The sequence below is a fragment of the Carcharhinus amblyrhynchos genome, chromosome 3 (assembly GCF_965287045.1).
Source record: "Carcharhinus amblyrhynchos chromosome 3, sCarAmb.v2.hapA, whole genome shotgun sequence".
Taxonomy (NCBI): domain Eukaryota; kingdom Metazoa; phylum Chordata; class Chondrichthyes; order Carcharhiniformes; family Carcharhinidae; genus Carcharhinus; species Carcharhinus amblyrhynchos.
Genome location: NC_137326.1, coordinates 4332516 through 4351611, shown reverse-complemented (window position 1 = coordinate 4351611; position 19096 = coordinate 4332516). Strand labels below are relative to the sequence as shown.

Genomic DNA, 19096 nt, shown 5'->3' with positions numbered 1-19096 from the left:
ACAAGAATCATTGCCAAGTTTGTCATCCAGTAAAGGTTTGCTAAAGAGATGTATTTATGCTGCAGTCACGGGTGTTTTCACCATCATCATGACCTTATGAGTTCATGAGTTATAGAAACAGCATTAGGCCATTCAGCCCATCAGGTCTGCTCCACCATTTGATCATGGCTGATATGGTCCTGATCCCCAGTTTCCTGTCTTCTCCCCATAATCCTCCAACTCATTACCAATTAAAGATCTGTTTAATTCCTCCTTAAATTTACTCACTATCCGAGCATCCACTGCACTTCGGGGTAGTGAATTCCAGATTCACAATCCTTTGGAAGTAGTTTTAAATTTGCTACCCTTATCCTAAGACTATCCTAGACTGTTCCACTAGCAGAAGCATCCTGTCCATGTCTACTTTATCCACATCTTTTATCATCTTATATACCTCAATTAATATTCCCCTCATTCTTCTAAATTCCAGAGAACATAGGCCTAAACTGTTCAATCTCTTTTCATACGACAAACCCCTGAGCTCTGGAATCAATATAGTGAACCTCCTCTCAACTCCCTCCAATGCCACTACATTCTTCCTCAAAAAAAAATACCAAAACTGTGTGCAATACTCCAGATATAAAAAAAATTTAGTGTTGAAGAAGATCAGATTTTAACCTGTATCCCAGCTTAAGTGAATAGGAAATCACAGTTCAGCACAGAACCCAATGCAACACATTTCTGATGACTTCCCAGATCCCTTTACTGGACAATGATCAGGGTTGCAGCAGTAGCCTGGCACAACATTTGAGGAAATTCAGACCCTTACCATTCAGACAGGGAAGAAACAATGTAATATATGACTAGAGTCAATTACAAATGAGTATGCAGTTTCGATTTGGATTCCAACATGTTGGCAAAACAGTGAAAAGCAAAAGAGTTTTCCCTAAACCAAGAAGAAATGCTCACTGGTAATTAAGGATAAGGCACAGAGCACTCAGAAGTTAGCTCAACACTATAGCAAAAAAGCCAAAAGGTACTAGATTCGAAAAGCTGCTCTGTGCTGTACTCGCATCACAATGGTTACTCCTGGGCTAGTCTGACATAAGTAAAATCCCAGTGTACTTCCCAGTACACCCATGTGTACCGGGAAGTACACATGGATGTAACATAAAGGCGGACAGATGAAGGCAGGATCAAGCCCAGTTGTGTTTCTATTAGCAGTCTTGTGTCCTGTCTACGCTTCCTGTACTTGTTTCATGTTGTGAATGGTAAGTCACCAGGTGCTAGGATTTTTAGTTTGTAATCTTACCACTGTATAAGTCGACGTCTTCAGGGAAGATGTGTTTAAAAAACCTGAGGCATATGGGGAAAATCGGGGACAATTATGACTTTAATTATCAAAGGTTGTTACTATCAGCCAAGCTTATGGCAACCACACTTCACAATCCTTTTAGAAACACTGACATTGCTTCTGGCATCTTAGGATAACATTGGAAGATTTGCTCAATAGCTGGATTTAGTCCGAACCAGGTGGATCAGTGGCTGAAAGCGACAGAGAGATGCTCCACTAAAACATCCCAATCTTTCACTAGGCCCGTTATTTGTTCGCAAAGTTCCACCATTCTGACATTCAGAAAATGCGCCGGTCTATCAATGAGGCTGGCTGTATAAGCGATTTAACTCCACTGCTTTTATCTCTCAACCTGACAACAATGCTGACAACAGTTTCATCTGTGAGCTTGAATTACTGAAACCTCTGACAGGGCACGTCATCACTTCAAGGAAATATTGTGGGCTTCTCTACTTTTATTTCTCCTCATGTTTTTAATTTGACAGCTACATAAAGGGTAGTCAAAGCCAATCACTTCATTTTTCTCAGAATCAATGGGTCAACACTGCTTTTACTTTGTTGGGGAGATTAAGCTACATCCCTAGGCAAAACTGTGGAGCAATGACTTGTGGCGTACAGTGGCAGAAGGTGCTTTATGACTGAAATCTCTCTGGCCAAGCAACTGATCCCAGCCTCCAGGAATCTGCTGGGTGTCAGTCTGGCTTATTCCTCACATCTTGAGATGGCTCACTGGAAATTGGCAGCACATTGACCATGGAATAGGAACTTTCTGTGACACAAAGGCAACAAGAGTTGCAAGAAATGTTAACAATTAAAAATAATTTTGCTCCACCCTTTATATTGCTAGAGTACAATAATGTACAAGAAAAGTTATAACCTGTGATTCAATAGGCATTTGAGAAAGACCTTTCCATGTACTAATAGTGTGGACTGGGAAGAATTCTTCAAACTTCCTTGTGTTCATAATCAGATATGGAGAGATACCAGGGTTGTACTGGGGATGGCGACAGTAAGGAGTCTCAACACCACATTAAAGTCCAACGGGTTTATTTGGAATCATGAGCTTTCAGAGCCCTGCTCCTTCATCAGGTGAGTGAAGAAGTAGGTTTCACAAACATGGCATACGTAGACAAAGACACAATTACAAGATAATGGTTGGAATGTGCCTATCTGCATCCTTTCGGGATTTTGTCTGCTTTCTTGCGTCTTTGTAGAAACTTGATGTCTGTGTCAATACTCGCATTCCAACCATTATCTTAAATTGTGTCTTTGCCTATATAGGCCGTGTTTGTGAAACCTACCTCTCCGCTCACCTGAAGGAGCAGCGCTCTGAAAGCTCATAATTGCAAATACACCTGTTGGACTGTAACCTGGTGTTGAGACTTCTCACCGTTCATAATGAGAAAATGCCAACAATCTCTCTCTATACCTCTTGAATTTCCATAACTTTTGGAAATCTTTACTTGATCCATCTTTAACATTTACTATTCCAGAGGTGAGTGTTGTCACTGTGGGGCTGGGCTTGTGCATGCAGGAGTAGATCATGTGAACTGAAATGTCTCTCCAGCATGGTGGTCGTGCCTCTCCTTCTGTTTTTCCTGTCTCCTTACCACTCTTGCTTTGACATTTGGATGCAGTAAATCCAGGTGAGAACTGGGGTCGCCAAGCGCAAGAACTGAATGGGCTCAATCAATCCAAGCCTCTGCAGCGGCTCCAACTCCTTCTCCTTTAACTTTCAAGGCACAGAGCACTGAACTGGACTTGAAAAGTGAGGAATAGTCTGAGGGTCCACAAGCAGCTTACCTGCAGTGACCATACAACACATCCAGTTCATCTTTGAAAACCTCAGGATGTTTCTGAATGACATTCTATCACCTGTGTATGCGTTATCTCACCCCAGTTCAACTGAACTTCACTGAGCCAGTCACGCATTAGTAAACCTGGCCCTTTCCCATTTACCACTAGGGGCCATGCTCTTGCTTCATGGCTGTTTTATATATCGTCCACTCCGAAAACTCCAAGCAATGGTATAGTCCGTAATTTGATCCCTGCCCAAGTGAGGGCAGACGCCTGCCTAGAGCCCTAAGCCTTTCTGCAGTTTCATCTGCGATTACTGATGTAGAGGCTCCTGTGTCCACCTATTTTTATTTTTTCTCCACTGATTTTTATTTTGGCACAGACAGGCTCTGCGCTCAGCTCACTCACACTGAACATGTTGTAAAAGCACTCCTCTTCCAGCTGTGCTTTCCAGGTGGCGTGCAGCCGACTGAGGCTCCTTTGAACTTGAATTTCCCTGCCCAGCCTTTGAATTGCTCATAGCACCCTGCACATTTTAGCCAAATGCCTCTTTTTTCGCAACTGTAACAGTATCCATGAATGTGCAATTATTTGCATAGTGAGTCTCCCCACACATGAAACATTCCACTGTGTTTGCCCTTTTGTTTCTGTCTCTTCCCTCATTTGATGCATTGCACCCATCTGTGCACCACCATTGGCCATTTGAATATCTTTGGTATTACTGGCAGCCATTTCCATATCTAATTTCTAGTGCTTTCTCAAGTCAGAGTGGCTACAGCCATATGTACGCTATCCTCATTAATGCCACAGACTAATTTGTCCTGGAGCACGTCCTCTAACACTGTCCTAAACACTCAATGTTCACAGAGTTGACGTAATGCAGCAACAAAGTTAGCTACAGAGTGTCCCGTCTCACAAAAAGGACCATGGAATTTAAACCACTGGACGATAACTGAGGGCTTAGGATTGTGGTGAATCTGAATGTTAACAACTAAATCTACAAATGAAACGTCCCCCAGTTCCTGTGGTGTTGCCAAATTCCTCACTAGATTGTAAGTCTTCGCGGGGACGTGGTGGCACGTTGGCATAGTCACTGGACTAGTAATCCAGGAACCCAGGGTAATACTCTGGGAACCTGGGTTCAAATCCCACCATGGCAGATGGTGAAATTTGAATTAAAAAAAATTGGAATTAAGAGTCTCATGATAGCCACGAAACCATTGTCAACTGTCAGAAAAACCCATCTGGTTCACTAATGTCCTTTAGGGAAGGAAATCTGCCATCCTTACCTGATCTGGCCTACGCGTGACTCCATGCCTACTGCAACATGGTTGACTAACTCAGTCCAGTCCTCATTTCCCTGCACAAACTTACTGATAACCCCCACATAGCCGTGGTGCCACTAAAGGCGACGCTGCAGAGGGACCTCGGGGTCCTTGTGCATGAGTCGCAAAAACCCAGCCTGCAGGTGCAGCAGGTGGTCAGCAAGGCGAATGGGATGCTGGCCTTCATAGCGAGGGGGATTGAATATAAAAGTAGGGAGGTGTTGCTGCAGCTGTATAGGGCATTGGTGAGGCCGCAGCTGGAGTACTGTGTGCAGTTTTGGGCGCCATACTTACGCAAGGATATTTTGGCCTTGGAGGGAGTGCAGAGGAGGTTTACTAGGCTGATACCGGAGTTGAGGGGGTTGAGCTATGAGGAGAGGCTGAATAAACTAGGCTTGTACTCGTTAGAGTTTAGAAGAATGAGGGGAGATCTCATTGAGACATATAAGATGATGAATGGGATGGATAGGATAGAAGTGGAGAGACTCTTCCCGCTCAGAAAGGACAGTAGGACTAGGGGGCACAGCCTCAAGATAAGGGGGGGGGTGGGTTTAGAACGTTAGAACGGAGTTGAGGAGGAACTTCTTCACTCAAAGGCTGGTGAATCTCTGGACTTCTCTGCCCGTTGAAGTGGTGGAGGCTGCCTCGCTAAATATTTTTAAGACGCGGGTTGATGGGTTTTTGATAAGCGAGGGGATTAAGGGTTATGGGGAGAGGGCGGGAATGTGGAACTGAGCCACAACAGATCAGCCATGATCTTATTGAATGGCGGGGCAGGCTCGAAGAGCTAGATGGCCTACTCCTGCTCCTATTTCTTATGTTTTTATGTCTCAGAGCTGCTGGTCAGAGCCCTCATCACTTTGCTGATAACTGCTGCTCTGTGGCAAATTAGCTCAGTCTCAAAACTTTATGTGGCATGTGCTGATGATTGAGTTTTTGTCCCATTGCCAAAAAAGTGGTAACTTGACAAGGTGCATGCATTTGAATGCTTAATCGCCTTTACTTGCAGAAATATGAAATAAAATGGCATGGACACAAACTGCTAATAGGTCAGCCATGTTCACAATGAATGATGGAGTAGGGCCAAATGGCCTCCTCCTACTCCGACCTTCAATGTTTCAATGTTTCAACAGTGACACACAGGTCCCGTGTGACAACAACCCAAGCAAGCCCATGCCACCAATGTCATCACCTGCACATGCTTGCACTTACTGATGATGTCAGCACTATGAAAGTTGCTTAGTGTACACACTAACACCCATGGGGCGACACTGTGGCACAGCGCTTAGTACTGCTGCTTCAGCGCCAGGGACCCAGGCTCGATTCCCAGTTTGGGTCACTGCCTGTGTAGAGTTTGCACATCCTCCCCATGTCTGTGTGGGTTTCCTCCAGGTGCTCCAGTATCCTTCCACAGTCTAAAGACATGCTGGTTACTGCATTGACCCGAATAGGCGCCAAAGTGTGGCAACTAGGGGAATTTCACAGTAACTTTATTGCAGAGTTAACATAAGCTTTGTTTGTGATTAATAAATAAAACTTTTTCTTTAAACATAGAGACTGATAACTTTTAAAATATTTGATTTTCCAGTGACTAACTTGAATGATCAGTCAAGATTTTAAATTTTAGGATGTTTACCATAACTAAAAGCATCAGTCTTCATGGTGGAAGACACCAGTAACATGCCAAAAATCCAACAGAGTCAGGGGCAGAGGTGAGTATGGTGGCCATTACTAAGGAGAAGGCACTAAAGAGAATTCTGAAATTGGAAGCACAAAGGGACTTGGAAGCCATGGTTCAGGGTTCTCTTCAGGTTAACTTACAGGTTCAGTTGGTAGTTAGGAAGGCAAATGCAATGTTAGCATTCATCTCGAGAAGACTAAATACAAAAGCAGTGATGTATTGATGAGCCTTTATAAGGCTCTGGTCAGACCACATTTGAAATATTGTGAGCAATTTTGGGCCCTGCATCTAAAGGAGGACATGCTGGCCCTGGATAAGGTCAAGAGGTGGTTCAAGAGAGTGATCCCAGGAATGAAAAGCTTGATGCATGAGAAGCACCTGAGGACTCTGGGTCTGTACTCGATGGAGCTTAGAAGGATGAGGGGGGATCTCATTGAAACTTACAGAGTACTGAAAGGCCTGGATAGAGTGGATGTGGGGAAGGTACTTTCATCAGTGGGAGAGACTAGGATCCAAAGGCACAGTCTCAAAATTAAGGAAGAACCTTTCAAACTGAGATGAGAAGGAATTTCTTCAGCCAGAGAGTGGTGAATCTGTGGAATTCATTGCCACAGATGGCTGTGGAAGCCAGTTCATTGAGTGTATTTAAGACAGAAATAGATATGTTCTTCACTGAGTTCATTTAATAGTCACAAGTAGGTTTACATTAACACTGCACTGAAGTTACTGTGAAAATCCAACAGTCGCCACACTCCTGCACCTGTTTAGGTGCACTGAGGGAGAATTTAGCATGGCCAAAGCCCATGGCCAGCACCTTGTTCGGACAGTGGGAGGAAACTGGAGCACCCGGAGGAAACCCATGCAGACATAGGGAGAATGTGATACCCCACACAATAGTGGCCCAAGCCAGGAATTGAACTTGGGTCCCTGGCGGACTATGAGGTAGCAGTGATAACCACCGTGCCGTGATTGGTAAGGGGATCAAAGATTACGGGGAAAAGGCAGGAGAATGGAGTTGAGAAACTTATTAATTGCCTTTCCTACACAATATTATCCAACTCCCTCATGAATTTGTCCCCACTGTTTCCCTGTCCACGTATCCATCACATTGTGTGTGAAGACTAAGCCTAAATTGTTCGCCTACTTCCTGCTTCTGAATTTGCTTGAGTTAGTAGTGAATAATCACATTGGGCATCAGAATATAAGCAAAATAATCGACGGAGAATTAAACCACACACATCTCACTTACAAACTTACACATCATTGTGATCAATATCAACCTTCAGCAAATAAAGTATATATAAAGTTTATTTATTTATTAGTCACAAGTAAGGCTTACATTAATTGTGCAAATGAAGTTACTGTGAAAATCCCCCAGTCGGCACATCCTGGTTTCTGTTTGGGTCAATGCACACAACCAGCGAGTCTTTCAGACTGTGGGAGGAAACCCACGCAGACATGGAGAGAACGTGCAAACTCCACAAAGACAGTGACCCAAGCCAGAAATTGAACCTGGGACCCTGGTGCCGTGAGGCAGCAATGTTAACCACTGTGCCACCGTGCCGCCCGTGTATATGTACAAATACACATATGATTACGAAGTATTGCAGTGTCAAGTTTTCAGATGCAGACAAACTAAAGATGCACTTGGTCACTGCATCCAGAGGCCACTGTCAGTTTCAAGATTCCACGCGTGAAATGGAATTAAAGGATTCAAGATCTCTCCCATGGGATTTCTGGAGCATTTAAAACAACTCAAAGAGATTCTTAGCAACACTATTATGCTAAACAGAATAGTATTATATATTTTAAAGCCGAACAATTCAGCCACTGTTCTTTGCAACTCTCCCTTAAAATTACTGAACTATTCTAAATTATATAACTTCCTATACAAAATCAGCCAGAATTTAGTGCTGTACCAGAAGCTTTCTAATAGTTGCAAGATGCAAACAAAGAAATGCTTTAAAATATCTTACTCACCAATTGCTCGTCTGAAGTTTTCCATTAATACTTCAGTTTTCTTGATTTCAAATGAATAGACTTCGCTTCCCACCATTGGACAAAATGGGACTTTGTTTCCCAGCTCCTGTGCAATGGCCAGAGCTAAGGCTGTCTACAGGAAGGAAAATAAAGCACATTCACTGAACACTCTTGTGCAGCATTAAAGGAAAACTCGGGATAGCAAATTCATCCCTTTTATATTAAAATAATTACTAAAGTAATTGTTATATTAAAATAATTATTAAAATTAAAATATTTATTAAAGCTCAACATTTTTTTTGAAAATTCAAATATCTCAGCACAACAAGGCTGCTGTATGTCAAAAGAGCAAGACTTACATCGCGCTGGATTCGATAAATGAGCCAAGCTTTATGCGTCAGTGGTGGTAATTTCGACTGAGTACTGGAAAAATCCACAAGGCATATTGCAGGCCTCAGCCAGATATAAAATGAATTCAGACATTGAGAACTGCACATTTTTCTATTGGATTAGCTCAGTGAGAATTAAATGCTCTGGACTAATTGGAAGCCAAATTGGAGAAGTCTTTCATTTATAAAACTCAAAAACTCAGGGATGAAGGAGGCCAAATCCCCTCAGCATTTCGAACATAGCTAACTGTTGAGCCAACTGGTTACTGTACCTTGCCAGTTCCCGGAGGTCCGGCCAACAAAACAGCCCTGCCAGCCATTTTCTTACTTTTAATCAACTCCACTATAATCCCACAAGCCTACAGAAAAAGAGAAGAGACAAAAGTCAGTACTTTTATTTGTGACCTTATCATACCCTAGAAATTGTATTGTAGTTAGTATTAAAGTATGCAGTCTAAACTATATCATTTTCCCCTCAGTGAGAACCCACACATTCCTTATTTTTTTCTAAACTTTAGAGTGTGATAGTTTTTTGGGGTTTACCTGCTCCTATTTCTTATGTTCTCATAAGAACAGTAGCTCAGTACAGTACAGAAGCACAAGGCATGCCACTTCACAATGTGCACTTTAGCTACAAATTAATTTTGTACAATTCATTTAGCTATTTAGTCGGTGAAACAAAACTATTAATAAATAATGTCAAATGATTAAAGATATCCCCAGAAAGAGACAGAAATGGGAAACAAGATGGGGATGGGGTAATATCCAATTAGATGGTTTGAAAATGTCATGTACAGCCTCAGAAAATAATCAAAAGACTGACAATATGCCAGAGTAAAAGTCTGAGACTCCATCCACGCATGAGCTGAGTGCGAGGTTTACTTTGCCAAGGAAGTAGCAAGGCCGGGTGCTATGTTGTCGCATCATCTTGCCAAGGGTGCCCAACAGCCAGGATATTGACTCCTTACTGCCACCAATAGGTTACATGTATCTGGACCTCAGACGAGCCATTATCTGCAGTCTGCAGCGGAATGTGATGGGGGTTACCAACGAAAGTGTTAAAAGAAATTATTCTTGTTAAAACTCCTTGTGGGGCAGGAGCAGCAGAGTCGGCTCTCAGAGGACAAACACTTGCGCCTTCCCATTCCAACTCTGCCAACCACCCCTCACATAGGCATGCCAACGTTGGACTGGGATAAGCACAGTAAGAAGTCTCACAACACCAGGCTAAAGTCCAACAGGTTTATTTGGTAACACAAGCCTCAAGCTTTCGGAGCGCTGTCCCTTCATCAGGTGAGTTGGAGTTCAGTTCACAAACAGAATATAAAAGATCACAAAATGTAAAGACACAACTGTAAAGACTGAATTTACAAAATAATGGTTGGAATGCCGAGTGGTGTTCATTTGTTCATTCATCCGTTGTCGAAGTGTCTGCATGGTACCCCATGTACCATATCAAAAGATGCACCGAGACGTGGTACATTGGGGAGACAATGCAGATGCTACAACAACGGATGAATGAACACCGCTCGACAATCACCAGGCAAGAGTGTTCTCTTTCTGTTGGGGAACACTTCAGTAGTCACAGGCATTCAGCCTTTGATCTTCCAGTAAGCATTCTCCAAGGCTAACTTCACGATACATGAGAACATGGAGTCGCTGAGCAGAGACTGATAGCCAAGTTCCATACACGAGAACAGCCTCAACCAGGATCTTGGGTCCATGTGACACTATCTATAATCCGCCACGACTTGCCTGGGCTTGCAAAATCTCACTAGCTGTCCTGGCTGGAGACAATACACATCTCTTTAACTGTGCTTAACTCTCTCCAGTCACATTGTCTGTACCTTTAAGACTCGATTACCTGTAAAGACTCACATTCCAATCATTATTTTGTAAACTGAGTTTGTGTCTTTATATTGCCCCGTTTGTGTCTTTATATGTCCCTTCATAGCGAGGGAGATTGAATATAAAAGTAGGGAGGTCTTGCTGCAGCTGTATAGGGCATTGGTGAGGCTGCAGCTGGAGTACTGTGTGCAGTTTTGGGCGCCATACTTACGCAAGGATATTTTGGCCTTGGAGGGAGTGCAGAGGAGGTTTACTAGGCTGATGCCGGAGTTGAGGGGGTTGAGCTATGAGGAGAGGCTGAATAAATTAGGCTTGTACTCGTTAGAGTTTAGAAGAATGAGGGGAGATCTCATTGAGACGTATAAGATGATGAATGGGATAGATAGGATAGAGGTGGAGACACTCTTCCCGCTCAGAAAGGACAGTAGGACTAGGGGGCACAGCCTCAAGATAAAGGGGGGGCGGTTTAGAACGGAGTTGAGGAGGAACTTCTTCACTCAAAGGGTGATGAATCTCTGGAATTCTCTGCCCGTTGAAGTGGTGGAGGCTACCTCGCTAAATATTTTTAAGACGCGGGTTGATGGGTTTTTGATAAGAGAGGGGATCAAGGGTTATGGGGAGAGGGCGGGAATGTGGAACTGAGCCACGACAGATCAGCCATGATCTTATTGAATGGCGGGGCAGGCTCGAAGGGCTAGATGGCCTACTCCTGCTCCTATTTATTTCTTGAGTTCTTATGTGAACAGAACTCCTACTCACCTGACGAAGGGGCAGCGCTCTGAAAGCTTGTGACTTGTGCTATGAAATAAACCTGTTGGACTTTAACCTGGTGTTGTGAAACTTCTTACTGTACCCACTCCTCACCCACCCGAACAATCTCCAGGTTGTTCAAATCACAGTCGCTGTTGAGCAGAAAAGATAAGGCTCTGTTTGAAAATCATTTCATCCAGATCCCCCCTCCTAATAATTACCAAAGTCTGTTTCCAAAGATCCCTGACTGCAGCCCTGATTCTGGGAATATTTCTGTAAAAGTGGCTCTGCCATTAAGATTAATTGGATCTTCATGTCTTCGGACTCTCTTTGACGGTTAGGATCTCCTTCTAGAGTTGCTGTATAGTTTTTGGATTGAGGGACACCAGACATAATCTTCACAGCAAATTCAGTATGTGCAAGAAACATCACCAGCCACTGCACATGGCCTTTTTCAAAAACTTTGATGCTGCCAACTGTAAAGTCTTATGAAGTATGATCCTTAAACTAGATTGCCCTCAGAAATTTGGCACATTCCTGTCTGCTCCAGAATGACACCAAATCTCTTCTCTATTTTCTTTGCTGCAATACTGCACCCACAGGCATGCAGGTTATCTACAGAACAGATGGGAAAATGTTCATCATCCAATATCTTCAATATAAAACAATACCAACCTCACTGAGCTTCAGTATGCTCGTTTTCATTAACCAAATAAATGAAATTAACAAACTGTGGGATAAATTAAAAATGCAGTTTCTGGGGGGGGATACCGCATCAATGTAAACAAAGTCTCACAGGAAACTCAAAACAGCAAAACAAAACATTTGGATGTGAGAGGAAGGTTCTTTACGCAGAGAGTTGTGGGGGTATGGAACGCGCTACCGAGTAGGGTGGTGGAGGCAAGAACGTTGGACTCGTTTAAGGTTTAGTTAGATAGACACATGAGTGAAATGAGGATGGACGGTTATGGTAGGGGCTATTAAATAAGGTTAGAACCTCGGGAGACACCGGAAAAGCAGACTTGTAAGATTAACGTTTTTGTCTTTTTATTCCGCAGGTGGAGGTCCACCTCGTTGCCAAACGAGGGGCATGCACACGGTGGGTTGTGCGTGGGCTGCTCTTGGAGGTTCCGGGAGTGGCCTAGTACTTCGTGTCGGTGTGTGTGCTTGATCCTGGACCGGTAGACGGGCGCCACAACAGCTCGGTGACTAGCACTGCTAGCTGTGCAGATAGATGGATTTGGGCCTGTGTCTGTGGGAGTTTGTGCATTCTCCCTGTGGTTGCGTGGGTTTCCTCCGGGAGCTCCGGTTTCCTCCCACACCCCAAAGATGTGCTCTTAGGCTGATTGGTTTTACCAAATTGGCACTATTCTCCTCTGAATCTGGCTAAGTTAGGGGTTCCATTCGTAGACACGCAGGTTAGAATAGGTGTAGGGTGATGAGGCGGCGCGGGCTCGTTGGGCCGAAGGGCCTGTTTCCCATGCTGGGTTGTTCTTTGTTCTTTAAAACATGATTAAAGGGATGGATAATGCATCCCAGTTTCCGCTGGACCCACTGGGCATGGAGGGTCTCGATGCTGCAGGCGTACACCATGCTTTCCCTTTCCAGAGATACCCGATAGCGAGTATAGATTTGGAGAAGGGGCAAAAGCCGGGATGGACAACCTCCTTGACCACATGTTACCTGCAGCTATTAATGGCCAGTTTAGCTAGGTCCAGGTGCAGGCCCACGGAAATGTCCACCTCTATTAGACGTGCCTGACGATCAGGAACTTGGGACTGAAGTGCAACAAAAAGTAACAGATTTTTCATAAATTAAAAAAAGGATGTAGCCTAGGACAACTTGCAAATACATGATCCACAGGCTCCAGAAGGCAGCAAAAGATACATGTTGGGAGTCTGTGAACCAGTGAAACCTACGGTTAAGTGGGACTGCTGCAGGCAATACTCTTCACTCCAGGTCCAAAGAGCCCAGGGATCCTTGTCACCAAATGGCAAGAAGGCACACTAAGCTATGTCTGGAGGGCAGGCAAAGGCAAGATGGAGAAACGTGTATGGCAGCAGCTCATACAGGAAATTGTTCAACACCTAGGTGACACTTGTGTGCACACTTATTCAGGAACTGAACTCCAAGGTATTGCTGACTTTTCTCTGAAGCACATGGGAAAATAGTCCTTTCACTAAATATTTGGAAAACGAAGGATCTTTTCCAACCAGCTCCCACAAACAAACACAGAGAGAGGCGATGGCCTAATGGTATTACCGCTAGACTATTAACCCAGAAACTCAGCTAATGTTCTGGGTACCCACGTTTGAATCTCGCCACAGCAGGTGGTGGAATTTGAATTCAATAAAAGATATCTGGAATTAAGAATCTACTGATGACTATGAAACCATTGCCAATTGTTGGAAAAACCATTGTCCTTTGGGGAAGTAAACCCACTAATTTCCTTTGGGGAAGGAAATCTGCCGTCCTTACCTGGTCTGGCCTACATGTGACTCCAGAGCCACAGCAATTGTCCCCCAAGGGCAACTAGGGATGGGCAATAAATGCTGGCCATCCAGGGACACCCATGTCTCACAAATGAATAAAAAACCTCTCCCTATATTAAGACCAATGGCAAGATCCTGGAAAGTATGACCTATTATCTGCATCTTGGGAGCCTCCTCTTGATAAGAGTTGAAATTGGATTTGGGTAAGATCCACAATAGAGACTAATATGTGGCAAGTTTGGGAGAAAGGCAATGTACAGACCATTCCTCAAAATGTAGATGACAGGCAGAATGACAGGAAAGAGGAGTATTGACAAACTGACTCTAAAGATAAAAACTCATTGAAACCATGATTATGATTGATATCCACAGGATGCCAAAGAGCTTCACAGCCAATGAAATGCACTTATGAAATTATGTAAACCACAGCAGCCAATTTCCACACAGAAAGGTCCCACAAACAATAATGCAATGATCGCTCATTCATTTTTGGTAGTGTTTTGGCCATGTCACCAGGATAATTCCCTGTCCCTTTTCAAATAGCTTTACATTTGCCTTACATCCTTTATTAATTCATTTGTAGGACAGCACCTTGGACAGGGCAGCACTCTCAGTCATGGGGTTTCTTGGAACAAAAAGAGGGCCTTCAGCCCGTGTTTGCCCCGGCCATAAAGCAACTATCTATATTAGTCCCATTTTTCAGCACTTGGTCTGTAGCCTTGTATGCTATGGTGTTTCAAGTGATCATTTAAATGCTTCTTAAATGTTTTGAGGGTTTCTTTGGGCACTAAGTTCCAGATTCCCACCATCCTCTGGGTGAAACAGCTTTTTTTCAATTTCCTCTTAATCCTCTGCCCCTTACCTCAAGTCTATCACCCCAGGTTATTGACCCCTCTGCTAAAGGGAAGAGTTTCTTCCTATTGACCCTATTTACATCCCTCATAATTTTGAGCATCTTAATCAGTTTCTCCCCCCAGCCCCTCAGCTTTCTCTTCTCCAAGGAAAACAACCCCAGTCAAGCCAGCCTCACTTCATAGCTGAAACACTCCAGCCCAGGCAACATACCGATGAATCTCCTCTGTCTCTTTAGTGTGTCGACCAGAACTGCACAGAGTACTCCAGCTCCATCATTCCCTCTTGCTTTTATATTCCATTCATCAGATAATAAAGGCAAGTCCAACATGTCTTAACCACCTTATCTACCTGTCCTGCTACCTTCAGGGATCTTTAGATAGGCACCCCAAGATCCCTCCGGTCCTCTGTACTTCCTTTCGTCCTACCATTCATTGCATATTCCCTTGCTTTGTCAGTTCTCCCAAAGTGCCTCACCTTAAACTTTTCAGGGTTATTTTCTATTTGCCACTGTTCTGTCCATCTACGTCATCCTGTAATCTAAGGCTCTCCTTGTCACTATTTATTACACCACTAATTTTCAAACTTGCTTTCCGTACCTCCCATATTCACATCAAGATCATGACTATACACTGCAGACAGTATGGGACCCAGCACCAATCACTGCAGTATACCATTGGTAAGAGGCTTTGAATCACAAAAATAACCTTTGACCATCATTCTATATATTCCATGTCTTGGCTAATAAAGGCAAGTATCCCTATTTGCCTTTTTGACCACCTTTCTCACCTGTCCACTTGGGCAGCAAAAATAGAAAGGCAATTATTATTTGAATTGTGTAAACTGGAAGAGGTGGATACTCAGTGAGACCTTGATGTCCTTGCGCATCAGTCGCTGAAAGTAAGCATGCAGGTATAGCAGGCAGTTAAGGAGGCAAATTGTATAGCAAGATTAATTGAGTATAGAAATGGGAATGTTTTACTGCAATTGTGTAGGGCATTGGGGTGGCCTCACCTGGAGTACTCTTTTGGTGTCCTCCGAGGAGAGATCCTCTTGCTATAGAGTGAGTGCAGCCAACCAGGCTGATTCCTGGGATGACAGGACTGTCGGTTAAGATTATATTCATTAGAGTTTAGAAGAGAGCTGCTTCACAGCTCCAAGGCCCAGGTTCGATCCCCAGCTTGGGTCACTGTTTGTGTGGAGTTTGCACATTCTCCTCGTGTTTACATGGGTTTCCTCCCACAGTTTGAAAGATGTGCAGGTTAGGTTGATTGGCCATGCTAAAAAAAATTGCCCCTTGAAGTCTTGAGATGCATAGATTAGAGGGATTAGCAGGTAAATAGGTAGGGATATGGGGGTAGGGCCTGGGTAGGATTGTGGTCAGTGCAGACTCGATGGGCCAAATAGCCTCTTCTGCATTGTACAGTTTTTATGACTGTCACGAAGACAGGGTGGATTCAGAAAAAAGTGTTCCCGATGGTGGGAGAGTCCAGAATTACGGGTCATAGTTTGACAATAAGGGGTAAACTCTTTTGCACTGAGAATCACAGAATCCTATAGTGCAGGAGGGGACCATTTGGCCCATAAAGCCTGCAAGACACAATCCCACACAGACTCTGTCCGTGTAACTGTACGTATTTACCCTGCTAATCCTCTGATTTAAGGGGCAATTTAGCATGGCTAACCATCTAACCCGTACATCATTTGAGGCAAGGAAAAAATTCTTCACCCAGAGAGTGGTGAGTCTGTGGAATTCACTACCACTGAAAGTAGCTGAGGCCAAAATATTGCACAATTTCAAAAATAAATTCGATATAGTTCTTGGGACCTAAGGGACATATGGGACGTGGGGCGGTGCGTAGATGGGATCAAGATATTGAATTTGATGATCAACCATTATCAGAATGAGTGGTGGTGGATGAGGCTCGAAGGCTGAATGATCTGCTCCCGTTCCTATTTTCTACGTACATTTCTATGTCCTGCTGCCTCCAGGGACCTTGCTCTGCATAAAATGGGTCAGGTTTCCTACACTACAGGACTCTGAGGAACTCCAGCAGTGATGCCCGGAACTGAAATGATTGGCAACATCCACAACCACTGTGACAGGTCTGACTCCCATTGATGAACAGTGGACGGAGGGGAACCGGTGGATGTGGTGTTTCTCGATTTTCAGAAGGTATTTGATAAGGTGCTGCACAAAAGGTTGTTACAGAAAGTTAGGGGGCATGGAGTTGGGGGTAAGGTGTTAGCGTGGATAGAGGATTGGCTGTCTAATAGGAGGCAGAGAGTAGGTGTCAATGGGTGCTATTCGGATTGGCGGTTGGTGACTAGTGGAGTGCCCCAGGGATCGGTGCTGGGGCCTCAGCTATTTACCATTTATACAGATGATCTGGAGGAGGGAGTTGAGTGTAGGGTGTCGAAATTTGCTGATGACACAAAGATAAGTGGAAAAGCAAATTGTGCGGAGGGTGTAGAAAGTCTGCAGAGGGATCCAGATAGGCTAAGCGAGTGGGCGAGGACCTGGCAGATGGAATACAATGTTGGCAAGTGTGAGGTTATCCACTTCGGCAGGAATAATAGTAGGAGGGACTACTATTTAAAGGGTGAAAAGCTGCAGCATGCTATGGTGCAAAGGGACCTGGGGGTCCTTGTGCATGAGTCGCAAAAACCCAGTCTGCAGGTGCAGCAGGTCATCAGGAAGGCAAATGGGATGCTGGCCTTCATAGCGAGGGGGATTGAATATAAAAGTAGGGAGGTCTTGCTGCAACTGTACAGGGCACTGGTGAGGCTGCAGCTGGAGTACCGTGTGCAGTTTTGATCGCCGTACTTGCGCAAGGATATTGTGGCCTTGGAGGGAGTGCAGAGGAGGTTCACTAGGCTGATACCGGAGTTGAGGGGGTTGAACTATGTAGAGAGGCTGAATAGACTGGGCTTGTACTCGTTGGAGTTTAGAAGGATGAGGGGGGATCTTATTGAGACGTATAAGATGATGAAGGGGATGGATAGGGTAGAGGTTGAGAGGTTCTTCCCGCTCAGAAAGGACAGCAAGACTAGAGGGCACAGCCTCAAGATAAGGGGGTGGCAGTTTAGAACGGAGTTGAGGAGGAACTTCTTCACTCAAAGGGTGGTGAATCTCTGGAATTCTCTGCCCGTTGAAGTGGTGGAGGCTACCTCGCTAAATATATTTAAGACACGGGTGGATAGGTTTTTGATAGGCAAGGGGATTAAGGGTTATGGGGAGAAAGTGGGAAAGTGGAACTGAGCCACTTCAGATCAGCCATGATCTTATTGAATGGCGGGGCAGGCTCGAGGGGCTAGATGGCCTACTCCTGCTCCTATTTCTTATGAAGGAGATGGTCATCAACTTCAGGAAGCGTAGTGGAGGACATGCGGTAGACTTCACGCTGATGCAATAGATGTCTGGGTTTGGTGGATTGGCCGTGCTAAAGTGCTTCTTAGTGTCAGGGGTATTAGTTAGGGTAAATGCATGGGGTTATGGTCTGGGTGAGTTTGTGGTTGGTGCAGATTTGATCAGCCGAATGGCTCCTTCTGCATAGTAGGGATTCTATGACTTGGATTTGATTAGGATTTTCACAGTAATTTCACTGCAGTGTTAACGTAAGGATAGCTGTGCCGCTAATAAATAAACATTAAACATATGTATTGGGAGACAGTGAGAAAAACAACAGACTATAAGACGTTGGGGCAGGAGGGGGCCATTCGGCCCAATCTAGTTAATCACATGTGTTAGTAGTTATTTATCAAAATTCGCTGGACTCTGGGGAAGTGCCGGCGGATTGGAAAACAGCTACTGTTACGCTGCTGTTTAAAAAAGGTAGCAGACAAAAGGCAGGTAACTACAGGCCGGTTAGCTTAACGTCCGTAGTTGGGAAAATGCTAGAATCCATCATTAAAGAAGAAATAGCAGGACACCTAGAAAAGAACGGTTCGATCAAGCAGACGCAGCATGGATTCATGAAGAGGAAGTCGTGTTTGACGAACTAACTGGATTTTTATGAAGATGTGACTAGTGCGGTAGACAGAGGGGAACCGGTGGATGTGGTGTTTTTAGATTTCCAGAAGGCATTCAATAAGGTGCCTCACAAAAGGTTGCTTCAGAAGGTTAGGGTACACGGAGTTGGGGGGGGGGGGGGTAAAGTGTTAACGTGGATTGAGGATTGGCTATCTAACAGGAAGCAGAGAGTTGGAATAAATGGGTACTTTTCTGGTTGGCAGTTGGTGACTAGTGGCATGCTGCAGGGATCGGTGCTTGGGCCTGAACTGTTTACCATATACACAGACAAATTGGAGGAGGGGGCAGAGTGTAGGGTAACAAAAATTTGCTGATGACACAAAGATGAGTGGAAAAGCGAATTGCATGGAGGGCGCGGAAAGTCTGCGGAGAGATCTGGATCGGCTGAGTGAGCGGACGAGGACCTGGCAGATGGAGTATAACGTTAGCAAATGTGAGGTTATCCACTTTGGAAGAAATAATAGGAGGATGGAATATTATATAAATGGTGAAAAGTTGCAGCATGCTACTGTTCAGAGGGACCTGGGGGTCCTTGTGCACAAATCGCAAAAACTCAGTCTGTAGGTGCAGCAGGTGATCAAGAAGGCAAATGGGATGTTGGCCTTTATCCCGAGGG

At 44.4% G+C, this 19096-nt stretch overlaps 1 protein-coding gene across 1 annotated transcript in view; it reads right to left on the bottom strand.

Moving 5' to 3' along the window:
- Positions 1-19096, bottom strand: part of ruvbl1 (RuvB-like AAA ATPase 1) — a 59179-nt gene that overhangs the window by 39041 nt on the left and 1042 nt on the right. The window contains exons 2-3 of the mRNA XM_080218638.1: positions 8778-8864; positions 8117-8249 (exon numbers count right to left, since the gene is read on the bottom strand). Coding sequence (XP_080074764.1) covers positions 8117-8249; positions 8778-8864 — 220 coding nt within the window. The remainder of the gene's footprint in view (positions 1-8116; positions 8250-8777; positions 8865-19096) is intronic.